Here is a 14,164-nt window from a genome sequence, read left to right on the forward strand (position 1 = left end):
TGTTTGACTCGGAAAGACTCTGGTCGGATATTCACGGGATATGCCGTTTTTGGTTTGGTCACGTGATGATGCAACGCCGATAATCCGATCGGCATCAACTTTATTCAAAAACATAAACCTACTATTCATTTAGAGGTTAATTATACAAGACAACGATGGGGCTAGGTAGTAATTCTAATAAAGAGAAATCTAATGATCCACCCGACTATGACACACTTACCTCATCCAAGTCTAAACCCAAAGTGTCTTCCATACTTCGGGGTCTTCGATCACCATCACCCTCGTCATCGTCAAGAGCACCCCGTAAAGATGTACCATACAAACCTACACCCCAACAACAAAGACAAGCGGACTTGCTTACCACACCTTCCACAGGTTCTATTCAGACTTTGCAAACAGTATCAACATCGACACAAACAGAATATTTCGATATCTTACCCTCGTTCCATATGTTTCAATCTATTCTTAAACGAGACGATAGACAATTTTCAGAAGATTTACATTCTCCACCACCTGGATATGATGACACCACCAACTCTCTGGCATCTCCACTTCCATCACCAGGTATTGATGCTAGTTTGAGTCAAGTGAATTCTCGATTGCGCGAGTATACTCTTGAACAAGAACGGGAACGACGTCAGGATGATTACGAAGAGGATCCAGGAAGTGCAACTGGTAATGCACATAATGCCAATGTGGCTGTGCTTGACACTTATGGTTATTCGCCGTTGGACAACATTGATAAATTAAAGAAAGCGCCTTCATCGCCAATCGACATTCAAATCTATGTTACTAAACGAGTGCCGGTGCCTAATCACACGAATGAGTTAGAGACTCGTTTGAAAGAGTACAGTAGTGGTGATTTCGTGAATGGATATATTATTGTGGCTAACACTAGTGACAAACCAGTTGAGTTTGGATTGTTTACTGTGTCTTTGGAAGGAACTATTAAGATCATTGAACGGAATGTCAATAATTTGGGAATGTCAAATCATAAATATAATCGAATCCTCATGAAAAAGTTTTTGAAAATGTACGATTTAAATGCAAGCTACGGGTATACCTATATTCCTAATAGTATGGGGATTCAATATGAAGAATTCACCAAGGATGTTAGCGATGGATGCCAAATAGCCCTCCCCACCGACCGAATTCTTCAACCAAATACAAAATACAAGAAGTTTTTCACGTTCAAGTTTCCCGATAAGTTGTTGGATACCAGCTGTAAAGATTCAATCATGACTCATGTGCTTCCACCGCCAACACTAGGAATTGACCGAACATGTTTTAGCAACCGGGGTGAATCGATCCATTTGAATAAGGCATTAGGGTATGGGTTTATGAACGTTAGAGGTACTCCTGTCTTGACCAAAGATTATAGTTTTGATGATGTGAGTGTGAGCTACACCATTGAAGCCAAAGTCATTGACAAAGTGAATTCCAATCAGAAATTGTCACATCAGGAAATCAATGAGGCTGAAAATGATCTGGATTATGTGATTTCTAAAAATCGGCAATACTTTTTACGGTTCGTACCTGATTTGAAACTGGCATTTGAAAGTAACACTGGGTTCATTGGGAATCACGAAGGGATTGACGGGAAGTTGTTTCATACCTATTTGAACAAAGAAACCTGGAGGGCGATAAATGTAATTAACTTCAACATTGAATTGGAAATCGATGAAAAGTTGACCAAAGATGAAGTAACCCCTGATGATATGAAACGGAAACACTTGGTCAACCCAGACTCCCATATCCATTCGGAAATACATAAACTTCAACGGAAATATGCGGTTGAACGACATTATTCGCCTACACCTGAAGAAATCAAGTATCACAAGAAACTTATGATTGGGACCCGATCTCTGAGTGTGATCTTTGGTAAGAAGAAAAAGATGATTCTTTCATCACTTGTTAGGTTGGGCGAACTGAGAATGTATGCCAAGGTGCCGGACAAGATCATTCCATATTCGTCACCAAAATTAATCACTAAATACAATACTGAATCTGCTAGTATTACTCCAACCGTGTCTAATGAAGGGTTAAGGCCAGTGGCTAGTACTTCCTCTAACATGGATGAGTTGTACCATCGTGATAAGCAGGACATTATTGACGAGATTGACATTAGTTTAATATTTGCAAGTGTGGATGCCGGCATGAAACCACCAATAATCACATCCATAGAAACAAACTTGGTGTTCTGGTCGTATAGCACCGAATTCCCATTACCGTTTGAACTAGGGTATGATTTCTTCTATACTAGTCCTAGCGAAGGCCACGAATATGACATTGACAATCCGGTAGAAATCACCAAGAACAATTTACAAAAGTTGAAAGACCACGTTGGGGTTTACATTCATTTCTTGAAGGAAAACGACATATACTTGTCACGAGACTCGTTTGTTTATTTAAAGTCTATTAAATCGTTGGGGATCAAGAAGGATACCGTTACTGATTACTTTAAACCATTGACTAATAGTACTCATCCAGACTTACTTAATAACGAACTAGGCTGGAAACCTAGTCAAACTAGCCGTGGTAAGATTGAATGGGTTAAAGAGATGAAGATCCCACTCGATAGAATGAACAAGAATAATGTTACGTTATTGCCAAGTTTCCAGAATTGTTTGGTGGGAAGATTATACTGCTTGCAAGTGTTGGTGAAGTACAAGGGTACTGGTAATGACCAGAATGAGTTTGCTGATAATATAGTCAAAGTAGATGTTCCAATTTTAATTGGGTAAGATAACAATAGAAGAAAATTAGTCATTCGTTCCTAATTGGGTAATCTCATTTTTTTTCTGAAGTTAAGCGCGATTCACTATCTTTCTTGAAAATTTTTCTATTGCTCATTTTCTTCTTTCCACTTTTTACCACGAGTAGACTACTAATGATCACTGCCTTTAGACAAATAGCAAGCAAGAGATGTTTAGCTACCGCTGCATCTCCAGCTGCCAAGCTTCCATTCACTGATAACAAATCCAAACTTGATAGAGCTACCTTGACCATCAAAAACGGGCCCGTGTTTAGTGGTTATTCCTTTGGTGCCAACAAGAATGTCAGTGGTGAAGCTGTGTTCACTACCTCGTTGGTGGGGTACCCTGAATCCATGACTGATCCTTCGTACAAGGGACAAATCTTGTGTTTCACCCAACCATTAATTGGTAACTACGGTGTTCCTTCTTCGTCTGTCAAGGACCAATTTGATTTATTGAAATATGTTGAAAGTCCTCAAGTGCAATGTATTGGTATTGTTGTGGCTGATGTGGCTTTGGAATACTCACATTGGACCGCAGTTGAGTCCTTGCAACAATGGTGTCAAAGATCCGGTGTTGCTGCCATTACTGGGGTCGATACTAGACAATTAGTCACATACCTTAGAGAACAAGGTTCGTCCTTGGGAAAAATTACTATTGGTGAAGAATATGATGCTGATGAAGATGCAGCATTTGACGATCCTGAAACTGTTAACTTGGTTCATAAAGTTACTACTAAAGCTCCATTCCACATTGCTTGTCCTCCAGAACACTCTAAAAACATTCACATTGCCGTATTGGACTGTGGTGTCAAGGAAAACATCTTGAGATGTCTTGTTCAAAGAGGTGCTTCCCTTACTGTGTTCCCATACGATTACCCAATCCACAAGATCGCCAATAAGTTTGATGGGGTTTTCATTTCCAATGGTCCAGGTGATCCAACCCACTGTTCTTCTACTGTTCAACATTTGCGTCAAACCATGGACACCCATCGTGAATTACCAATTTTCGGAATTTGTTTAGGACATCAATTATTAGCATTAGCCTCCGGTGCCAAGACCATCAAGTTGAAGTACGGTAACAGAGCCCATAATATCCCAGCCTTGGACTTGATCACAGGTAAATGTCATATAACTTCTCAAAACCACGGGTATGCTGTTGATGCCACCACTTTGAGTCCAGAATGGGAGCCATATTTCACCAATTTGAACGATTTAAGTAACGAAGGTATGATTCATAAGTTCCAACCTGTTTTCAGTACCCAGTTCCATCCAGAAGCTAAAGGTGGTCCATTGGACACTTCATTCTTGTTTGACAAGTTTTTTGAAAATATCGAAACTTACAGAAGCAACAATGGCTTGAACTTGGCTAATGTTGACAACAGCTTATTGGTTGATATTTTACCAAAACAAAGAGTTTATTAGATTTGTAGTAGCATAACATACATTGGATAATCATTAATACGGCCAATTTGTGTTTACAACTGTATGTATGTATCAACTAATGTCCTTCGGTAATCAGAGATGAAACGCTCGGAACTTGCCGCGCATCTCGTAATTGTTCCGATGTGAATTTTATTGTTTGTGTGTGTGTAGCATTAGCTAACAATAGAAAATGGCTATGTGTGTTCCACGGGGTTTGAAAACCGATCACAATGTCATAGTATAACTCAAACCATATCCCGTAGCAAGTATAAGTGTATGTATATAGCATTAGATAGAAGTAACATCTCGTTTATCCTCGTTTAATGGTCGTTCCTGGAAAAGAAAAACGTCAATGCATAGACTATATAAACGAAGTCGCTCCATAAAAAAGCAACCCGCCAACGCATCCAGTTAGATTGCAACCGTAGGTAACGCGATGAGTCTCATGCCACGAATAAGCATCTCGTATAAACAGTTAAGAAAAATATCGGAAAAACTGTTACTATTAAACCAATGTCCTCGTCGTATAGCTCGTACCTAAATTTGTCAATGCCAATAACAAAACATAACCGGTTTTTGAATACATCGTATGATTCTCATTATTTTTTTTTTTGTTCTAGTTGCAAAAAAAAAAAAAAAAAAAAAAAGAAAAAAAAAAAGAGAAATATATCGAATTCCTTTGTTATACGACATGCATGGGCTTATGTTTTGAAATCATAAGGTTTATATATAAACATATAAATACCTTGGAATTTAACTTCTGCTCTTCGGTTTTCTTTTTATCTTATCATCACACGCATTCACTATGGAATTGGTTCATCAATTTGCTCATTCTAATTCATCTCTTTCCTACCTTTTAACCAACTACACATCCGAATTAACTTACGGGCAAGTGTACCATCAAATTCAACAACAAGTTGGTGTTGATTCATTTATTTCTCAATTATCATACATTGAAAAGTTATGGGCATCATGGTATATATACATGAACAATGATACCTTAGCCACGGGGTTGTTGTTTTTCTTGACTCACGAGCTTATGTATTTTGGTAGATGTTTACCATGGTTTATAATTGATCACATACCATATTTCAACAAATGGAAGTTACAACCAACCAAGATCCCTACCGATGAAGAACAATGGGAATGTTTCAAATCCGTCATGAAACAACATTTATTCGTTGAAGCTATTCCAATCTGGTTATTCCATCCATTATGTCAAACATTGAAGATTTCTGTTGAGGTACCCTTCCCCAGCTGGAAGATCCAATTAGCCCAAATCGCCGTGTTTTTCTTTTTTGAAGATCTCTGGCATTACACCTTCCACAGACTCTTCCACGTCGGATGGTTCTACAAGAATATCCACAAGATTCACCACAGATACTCTGCTCCATTCGGATTAGCTGCTGAATACGCCCACCCGGTTGAAGTCGCTGCTCTTGGTGTTGGAACCGTCGGATTCCCTATTTTGTACGCCTATGTTGGAACCAAGAACCCACAAGTTCCACCAATTCATTTGTTTACTATTACTTTGTGGATTGTTCTTCGTTTGTTTCAAGCTGTGGACTCGCACTCGGGCTATGATTTCCCATGGAGTTTGAATAAGTTCTTCCCATTATGGGCTGGTGCTGAACATCACGACGAACATCACCATTTCTTCATTGGTAACTACGCCAGTTCTTTTAGATACTGGGATTTCTGGTTAAATACCGAATGTGGTACTTTGGCTAAGTTGAGAAGAGAAAAGAATATTCAACAAAAGTCTGAGAATGGATTAAAGAAGGACATTTAGTGAATGATATGGGATAAGTATATAGATTATGTATAGTAATTATACACGATTGTGCATTAAATGTAGGGAATGTTCCCTGGCCCAGATGTGTAAGCGACTAAAATCATAATCAAAGGTGTATATATATGGCCATTCGTATTGTCTAGCTAAGTGATATCGAATAGGATATTATTATTATGTAACATCACAACTGGGTGAATCATGTTGCACTAGATATTAGGGTTGCAACCCTACACACACGTGATTAGCATTTCTAATTTATTTTTTCGCTGTCACTGACTGCTACAACATCATTTCATACATACAACGCAGTATGCAGTACACTGTCATCAAGATTTTTTCTTTGTTTTCTCAGTTTGTTACCCGCACGCTCACTATGGGAAGGAATTCGCACTAACAAACTTTGGGCGCTCTGGCTAGGGTGACACTCTCTCACTCACAGCCAAACTCTCACGCAAAAAAATTTTAAAGTGAAAAAAAAATTCAATTATTAACGTTTTATTGAATTTGGATATCAACAGTTTAAGAAGTAAGTGATTGATCATATATTACAAGTGAAACTAGGTGTATGAGACGATAGAAGTGAACTATTGTGAACGTACAAGAGAATGAGAGATCAAGGGACGAGAGAATAGAAGAGGAAAAGCCAGCTTTGACAACTACGATTTCAGATGAGACAACATGAGAACCAGTTTAAACCGTCAGTGTATGCATACCGAAAATGCAACGAAACTACTACTACTACAACAACAACAACAACAACTCAGTGCTATCTCATAGCTTACAACGAACCCACACAAATGCTTCCCATGAGATGAGATGAAGAAGTCTTGCCCTAGTTTCATATTACTAGAAGAACTTTTATACTAACAATCTACTTTAGAAAATGTCTAGATTAAACGAATATCAAGTCATCGGTCGTCGTTTACCAACCGAAAACGTTCCAGAACCAAAGTTGTTCAGAATGAGAATTTTCGCTCCAAACACCGTTGTTGCCAAGTCTCGTTACTGGTATTTCTTACAAAAATTACACAAGGTTAAGAAGGCTTCCGGTGAAATTGTTTCCGTTAACATTATTTCCGAATCTCGTCCAACCAAGGTTAAGACTTTCGGTGTCTGGATCAGATACGAATCTAGATCTGGTATCCACAACATGTACAAGGAATACAGAGATGTTACCAGAGTTGGTGCTGTTGAAACCATGTACCAAGATTTAGCTGCTAGACACAGAGCTAGATTTAGAAATGTCCACATTTTAAAGGTTGTTGAATTGGAAAAGACCGATGATGTCAAGAGACAATACGTCAAGCAATTCTTGTCCAAGGACTTGAAATTCCCATTACCTCACAGAGTCCAAAAATCCAAGAAGTTATTCCAAGCTCATGCCCCAACTACTTTCTACTAAGTGTGTATAACAAAGTCTTAAAATTTCTGTAATATTTGACGGTCATTTGTGTATATTGATGAAAATTTACAGTAAATCTCATCACTTAATAAATTATATGTAAAAACGAATGTGTAGGCTACAATATACTCTTTCTATTTAAGCGTTTACAAGCTTTTCATTTAAATGTCTGCATGTTCTAGCTATATTATGTTCAAGCTATTTGCCAAAAAGTGTGGCTTAATACGTCAATTTACCGCGGATAACATATATAGCCCGTCGTTGAAAAATTCCACCAACAATTTCATTCTTTCCTTATCTTTAAGTCAATATGTCCTACGGAGCAAAAGCAGCAGAGAGATTAGCCAACAAAACCATCTTAATCACTGGAGCATCCAGTGGTATCGGTGAAGCCACCGCCAAGGAATTGGCTGCGGCCGCCAATGGACAAATCAAACTTATCTTGACCGCTAGAAGAGCAGACAAGTTAGCCCAAGTCACCCAAGACCTCAAGAGTGCTTATCCAAACATCAAGATCCACACTCAACAACACGATGTTTCCAAAACTGAAACCATTGTTCCTTTTGTTGAATCCATTCCTGAAGAGTTCAAGGACATTGATTTCTTAATTAACAATGCCGGAAAAGCCCTTGGTAGGGAACCAGTGGGGGAAATCTTGACTGAGGATATCTTGGGCATGTTCGAAACTAATGTGTTGGGATTGATTGCCTTGACCCAAGCAGTATTGCCAATTTTGAAGAAGAAGAACTCAGGTTCTATTGTCAATATCGGGTCCATTGCTGGCCGTGATCCATATCCTGGTGGAGGAATCTACTGTCCTTCCAAGGCTGCTGTCAAGTCTTTTTCGCATGTGCTTAGAAAGGAATTGATTAGTACTAAGATTAGAGTGTTGGAAGTTGATCCAGGTGCAGTTGAGACTGAATTTAGTTTAGTTAGATTTAAGCAAGATAAGGATGCTGCCAAGGCAGTCTACAAGGGTGCTGAACCATTAGTTGCAGAAGACATTGCTGAAGTTATCGTGTTTGGCTTGACTAGAAGAGAAAACACCGTCATTGCTGAAACTTTGGTCTTCCCTACCAACCAAGCTTCTGCTACTCATGTCTACAAAGCTCCTGAATAGATCTATAGATTGTATAAACTCTATGAAGTATAACCTCTACTTAGTATAAATTGTAAAATTCTATAAACCCCACCCCCCACTTGAGTCCCCCCCACACACACTACAAAAAAAAAACAAAAATCTATACATTGTATTTCCCCACGGCATTTTCCACGGAAACTCAAACTGAACCAACAACTACATCAATAAGCAAATGTCCTACGGTATTAAAGCAGCAGAAAGACTCGCAAACAAATCAATTCTCATCACAGGTGCATCATCAGGCATAGGCGCCGCCACGGCTCGCGAATTCGCCCATGCATCGCGAGGCCAAATCAGCTTGATCTTAGGGGCCCGTCGACAGGAACGACTCCAACAACTTTCCCAGTCATTAACCACGGAATACCCTAATATCAAAGTCCACACTGCGTTTTTAGACGTCACTATCAAAGATAGCATTCGTGAATTCGTCAATGGGATTCCAGGTACTCCTGATGTTCTTGTCAACAATAGTGGGAAAGCCCTTGGTCGGGCAAACGTTGGTGAGATTACCGATGAAGATATTCGAGGTATGATGGAGACAAATGTGGTCGGGTTGATTAATATGACCCAGGAGATCTTGCCCAAGATGAAACAACGTAACACGGGAACTATTTTCAATGTCGGCAGTATTGCAGGTTGGGATGGGTATGTTGGTGGTAGTGTTTATTGTGCTCTGAAGGCCGCTGTGCGGTACTTTACTGACTCGTTGAGAAAGGAATTAATTGATACGAAAGTTCGAGTTTTGGAAGTCAACCCTGGTGCTGTGTTGACCGAGTTTTCTTTGGTTAGATGTAAAGGCGATGAACAAGCCGCGGATAAAGTTTATGAGGGAACCGAACCATTAACTGCAGAAGACATTGCTGAGATTATTGTGTTTGGAAGCTCAAGAAGGGACAATACGGTGATTGCTGAGACTATAGTGTATCCCCAACATCAAGCATCGCCGGTGCACATATATAGGAAATGTTAAAAGCTCAATTGTTCCAAGGTCTTGGAAAGCTTTGCAGCTCCATCAATAGCAGTGTTGTTGTCGATTGAAACCTTTGGTCGATTCATTTCCAATCCTGCTAATAAAATACAGGCTTTACATATTTTGTTTGACGATAAATAACCACATTTTTCACAGATATTTCCGTCTTTAAACTCTTGCTTCTTAGGTAAGGAAACCGACCCATCGGAGTTGATCTCAGTTTCGGCATTCAACTTCTTCTTGTTCTTGTACAGAACAGTAGTCTTTTTCTTTTTTGGAGCCAAACTTAGGTGTTCACCACTGTAGATAATATCCATAATACAAGAAGGTCTGATTGCCTCCAACGACTTCAACAACTCTCTCGCAGTACCTCTGAATGCTTCAGGAGCATACGAACATTCGGTACTAAAGTAATCCAACTTTTTGTAATGGGCATACAACACGATTTCCTTTTGATAAGTATACTTGAACGGCTTGGAACGTTTGACAGGCGATCCCACACTTTCAGTCATGATGCTGCAACTCTTTTCTAATCTGGCAACATCACCTCTAAGGATATTCATCAACACGGTCTCGGCCATATCATCGGCATTATGGCCTGTGACGACATGGTTGATGCCTAGTTTAGCAGCACCTCGATCGAGAGCTTGACGACGCAATACACCACAATAAGTACAAGACGAACGTATACCGGCACACGACACGATTTCATCCATGGTCCAGTCGTAAAGATCCTTGTATGACACGATTTCAAGGGGCATCTGGTACTGTTTCTGGTTACGTTTGACCGTGGCAAGTGAGTCATCACGATATCCTTTGATACCTTCGTCGATACTAAGCAAGACCAAGTTCAAGCCGTAGTTATATCTCTCATTAAGAGTTTTGAGAATAGATGCTAGCACCGTGGAGTCTTTACCACCAGAAGCACCAATAGCTACTGAATCACCAGGGGAGAATAGTTTGGCACTGGTTATGGTGTTGTGAATTTCGGTTTCAAATACATGGTAGAAGCATTCCTTACATAGTTTTTGTAAGTTCTTGGGACGTTTCATGACAGCTTTACGGGAATGACATAGCTCACAGAGAGCAGATACTTTGATCGGTTTCTTTTCCATGGTGGTGGTGGTGATAGTGGCCATATTAGTAGGGGAATATATTTCGGAAAAAGAAATTATTTTTTTCTCATCGAGTGGAAAACGGTTGGTGCGGCTCAGAAACGAAGGTTGTGCTTTGAATATTCACGGGAGAGGGGTTTGAATCAACAAGGCATATACTCATGGCATGGCTGAACCAAGCACTTCTTGTTGTTAATTGCATCAGACGTTGTCGAATCATCCTATTAACAAGGGTCGCAATGACAGTCCTTTCGGAACTAGAAACAAGTTTGTCGTAGTACTCTAGAGCTTCCTCCTAGACTGGAGAATGAGATTGAATTGTCCTTCCATGATGTCTAAGTGTCGTGCAAGGGCTGTCGATGAAATTGGTTCCAGCAATCGTTACACAGTGTACAATATACGTAGTACAGTGGTTGGTGCCCAACAATTTCACATAAAATTTGCAAAATAACCCCCAAAAAAACAAGCAAAAGGGGGGTCATGCGAAAATCCCCCATCCTTTCAACCCTGTCTAAGAAACCACCTGACTTGACTAATATATACATATACATATACCTTTAGATATACATATACCTTTACATATATATATATTCTCATTTCAATTTTATCTATATAATCACTTCGCTATGCTTTATGAAATTGCCATATTTCTAATAATACTGTTTGTCCTCGTCTACGTTGTCCCCCTAGTCATTTCCAAACATGACGTCAAAGACGTCCTTGATGACATTCAAGAAAAGAAACACACAAAACCAAGATCTTCCTCCATTAAGGAATTTGCTGACGATGTATTGGACCTTCACGGAATGCTGTAACTTTATCACTGGTTGACTAAGCAATAGACTATTTATAAGTTTATATGAATACTACAAAATATAACAACTTACTTTATCAATATATTAAACTATATAAAAAAAACTATGAGATGCCGACATGCTATTTTTAAACACTTGCTTGAAATTCGTCATTATTTGAATTGACATTAGCATATCTAAATCTATTGGGTTGTTCCTCAGTAGGTTGAGGAGTCTGTTGTGGTTGTTGACTCTGTTGAGCTTGTTGTTGTTGCTGTTGCTGCTGTTGTTGTTGCTGCTGTTGTTGTGGTTGCTTCTTACCGTACCCATTACTACCAGTCTTGTCATTCTTTTCTGCCAATAACCCAACCTTTTCATTCATGACAATTGCCAATTCTTGCAACTTGGATCTTCTAGGTTCGGAAGAAACAAAGTTGATAAAAACCTTACCATTGACATCGTTGAATTCTCCACTGACGTCATCGGATTCAATGATCTTTTCCAAAATTTCCTTGATTCTTTCATTAGATAACTGGAAGATCTGACTCAACTTGTCCAATGACAACTTATTGTAGATTGTCTTGTAGGTGAAGATATAAGTTCTCAACCCTTCCACTTGTAATTGATCCTTCAACATCTTCAACAATTCATCAAAATCAGGGAATAATTTCCAGATCTTGATTGACGACAATAATTCATAACTCTTGGCCCAGTCACCTTTAGTTAAAGCAATAGAGGCGTGGATTATGTGATCCTTGATCGATTCAGGTGGACCAGTAAAGAATTGACGATCGTGAAATTCCAACTTGCTCTTGAATGACTTGACACTGGACTTTCTCTTGGAGTTGTCCTTGGAAGACAACGCCAATTGAGGAATCTCAATTAATAACGAACAGGTCAGGTACACACATTCCAACAATTCCAAGTTGATGTGTTGGTGGAATGGCAATAACTTGGCCTTTTCTTGGTTGGTTATTTGGTTGGAATACTTGGAAATGAACCCTTGTCCCAATAATTCCTTGGATCTTTGCGAATTGACAATTTCATTAAGAATTCTGTGTGATTCTTCAATTTGCCCGGATCTGAATGCAGACAACCCTAATTGAACCAAAGCACGGTTGTATTGGGTTTGTAAAGTAGATTCAGAATTGTTTATGGTGTTGTAGAATTGGGAGTTCATGAATAATTCATAAGCTTCAGTGTATTGGTTGTTGACAGCGTAGTGGTAGATGCTAAACAACTTGGCATAATCCCCGTACATGGAATTGGTGTGATTGATCAAGTACTTGGCTAATCCGTTGATAACTTCAGTTGGAGTGGATTCCTTGCTGACAATCTTGGAATCGCTGGTAATGTTCTTCCAAACTTCTTCTTCATTCAATTTAATCAATTGGTTTGGCTTGTAGTAGATGTGTTCTAATCTGGTCAAGACAATTCTACCCAATTGTTCGGATGAGTTAAAGTCTTCAGTTATTAATTCAATGTAAGCTTGACCTCTGACAATCAAGTTGTAAATAGTGATTTCATCCTTTAATCTTTCCACGTATTCAATAGAATGAGGATCGATATTTTGTAATGATTTTATAAATTCATCATCCAATCTGTCAATGAGAGAAGTGATGGAACCGAAGATAACCTTGACACCGGCTTCGTTTTCAGTAGGTTCAATGTCAATGTCATCGGTTAATTCACCCGATTCAGATACTTGATAGGTAGCAATGTTGGATTCCAACAATTGTAACAACTTCAACAAATCTTGTTGGTTCTTGTGCCACAAGTCAAAAGACATGTAAGTCTGTAAAGCACCAGCATCAAATCTGATAGAAAGTAACATTTGGTAGATGGAAATCAATTCAAATGGAGTACCATTGGCATATTCTTCAAGCAAGTTTTCCAAAGTTTCAATTTGTTCAAACTTGTCGACATTCTTCTTACCACGGGTTTCACTGATTTGCTTCAAGGTGGCGAATACAGGAGACAAGACCTTGACACCACCAGCGGTACCAGCTGCAGTAGCAGCAGTTGCACCTTGAATAACAGTCTTTTGAACTTCCTTAATAGGTTCGTCATCTTGCTCAAACACATCAGGGTTGGTTCTGTATAAATCATAATGATATTGGAACTCTTTAACTTGCTTCTTGACTCTTTGTCTAGTAGTGTTGAATGCTCTTGCTTCGGCGGCGTTCAAAGTCTTGGTTTCCTTTTCATTATCATTAATTTCATTAATATAATCATCCAATCCCAGTAACAACTTGATGTAGAAATTTGGAGTACCAATGTTTTGTTGGTTGGCTCTGATCAAGCTTCTACCCAATTTGTCAAATTCCACAAGGACACTAGGCCAATTGTTGCTTCTCTTGTCGGTGTTTATTGATTCAATTGATTTCTTCATTTCATCCAATAACTTGTCCTTGGCGGATTTGACCACACGCTTACCTTCGTCGTCAGAATCGGACTCATCACCACCGGCGGCTCCTTTCAAGAACGACTTCTTCAAGAAATAGGCAGGGCCGGATGGTCTGCCTTCTTCATCATCACTTGATTCTTCTTCGCTAGATTCGTCATTGTCAAATTCGGAATCGGTGGATTCTTCTTCTTCGGAGGATGAAAGTAATTCCTCCTCGGATGTACTCAATAAATCTTCTTCTTCGGACGAAGAGTCGGACGTGTACCCAGTAACAAAGAAACGAGACATGTTACAGTTAATACTCTCTTTAGTTGTGAGTCTTGATGTGTTGCCAAATTTTTTTTCACTTCAACGAAGAGC

At 39.2% G+C, this 14,164-nt stretch overlaps 9 protein-coding genes across 9 annotated transcripts; 7 read left to right on the forward strand and 2 right to left on the reverse strand. All coding sequences in view use genetic code 12, as the record gives it.

Annotated features, from left to right (window-relative positions):
• Window positions 1–155: 155 nt before the first annotated feature.
• SPAPADRAFT_142942 (ubiquitin-ubiquitin ligase) lies at window positions 156–2,744 on the forward strand (the record flags this gene model as incomplete). Its single annotated transcript, XM_007376746.1, has 1 exon — window positions 156–2,744. The coding sequence occupies one exon, from the start codon at window positions 156–158 to the stop codon at window positions 2,742–2,744; it is 2,589 nt and encodes an 862-aa protein (XP_007376808.1).
• Window positions 2,745–2,877: 133 nt separating this feature from the next.
• On the forward strand, window positions 2,878–4,788 carry CPA1 (carbamoyl-phosphate synthase (glutamine-hydrolyzing); the record flags this gene model as incomplete). Its single annotated transcript, XM_007376747.1, has 1 exon — window positions 2,878–4,788. One exon carries the CDS (start codon window positions 2,891–2,893, stop codon window positions 4,178–4,180), a length of 1,290 nt encoding a protein of 429 aa, XP_007376809.1.
• Window positions 4,789–4,969: 181 nt separating this feature from the next.
• Window positions 4,970–6,030, forward strand: ERG251 (Erg251p; the record flags this gene model as incomplete). Its single annotated transcript, XM_007376748.1, has 1 exon — window positions 4,970–6,030. One exon carries the CDS (start codon window positions 5,220–5,222, stop codon window positions 5,970–5,972), a length of 753 nt encoding a protein of 250 aa, XP_007376810.1.
• An 826-nt stretch (window positions 6,031–6,856) lies between these two features.
• Window positions 6,857–7,478, forward strand: RPL20B (60S ribosomal protein eL20; the record flags this gene model as incomplete). The annotated part of the gene is made up of 1 exon (XM_007376749.1): window positions 6,857–7,478. A coding segment is annotated over one exon (521 nt), but the record flags the coding sequence as incomplete, so codon positions are not given.
• Window positions 7,479–7,673: 195 nt separating this feature from the next.
• SPAPADRAFT_62639 (NADP(+)-dependent dehydrogenase) lies at window positions 7,674–10,627 on the forward strand (the record flags this gene model as incomplete). Its single annotated transcript, XM_007376750.1, has 1 exon — window positions 7,674–10,627. The coding sequence occupies one exon, from the start codon at window positions 7,688–7,690 to the stop codon at window positions 8,495–8,497; it is 810 nt and encodes a 269-aa protein (XP_007376812.1).
• On the forward strand, window positions 8,691–9,488 carry SPAPADRAFT_51980 (oxidoreductase; the record flags this gene model as incomplete). Its single annotated transcript, XM_007376751.1, has 1 exon — window positions 8,691–9,488. One exon carries the CDS (start codon window positions 8,691–8,693, stop codon window positions 9,486–9,488), a length of 798 nt encoding a protein of 265 aa, XP_007376813.1.
• SPAPADRAFT_142345 (uncharacterized protein) lies at window positions 9,485–10,627 on the reverse strand (the record flags this gene model as incomplete). The annotated part of the gene is made up of 1 exon (XM_007376752.1): window positions 9,485–10,627. The coding sequence occupies one exon, from the start codon at window positions 10,625–10,627 to the stop codon at window positions 9,485–9,487; it is 1,143 nt and encodes a 380-aa protein (XP_007376814.1).
• A 497-nt stretch (window positions 10,628–11,124) lies between these two features.
• SPAPADRAFT_62642 (uncharacterized protein) lies at window positions 11,125–11,496 on the forward strand (the record flags this gene model as incomplete). The annotated part of the gene is made up of 1 exon (XM_007376753.1): window positions 11,125–11,496. The coding sequence occupies one exon, from the start codon at window positions 11,230–11,232 to the stop codon at window positions 11,416–11,418; it is 189 nt and encodes a 62-aa protein (XP_007376815.1).
• NIP1 (translation initiation factor eIF3 subunit c) lies at window positions 11,485–14,102 on the reverse strand (the record flags this gene model as incomplete). Its single annotated transcript, XM_007376754.1, has 1 exon — window positions 11,485–14,102. One exon carries the CDS (start codon window positions 13,229–13,231, stop codon window positions 11,546–11,548), a length of 1,686 nt encoding a protein of 561 aa, XP_007376816.1.
• Window positions 14,103–14,164: the final 62 nt, after the last annotated feature.

The sequence above is a fragment of the Spathaspora passalidarum genome, assembly GCF_000223485.1.
Source record: "Spathaspora passalidarum NRRL Y-27907 unplaced genomic scaffold SPAPAscaffold_6, whole genome shotgun sequence".
Classification (NCBI taxonomy): Eukaryota; Fungi; Ascomycota; class Pichiomycetes; order Serinales; family Debaryomycetaceae; genus Spathaspora; species Spathaspora passalidarum.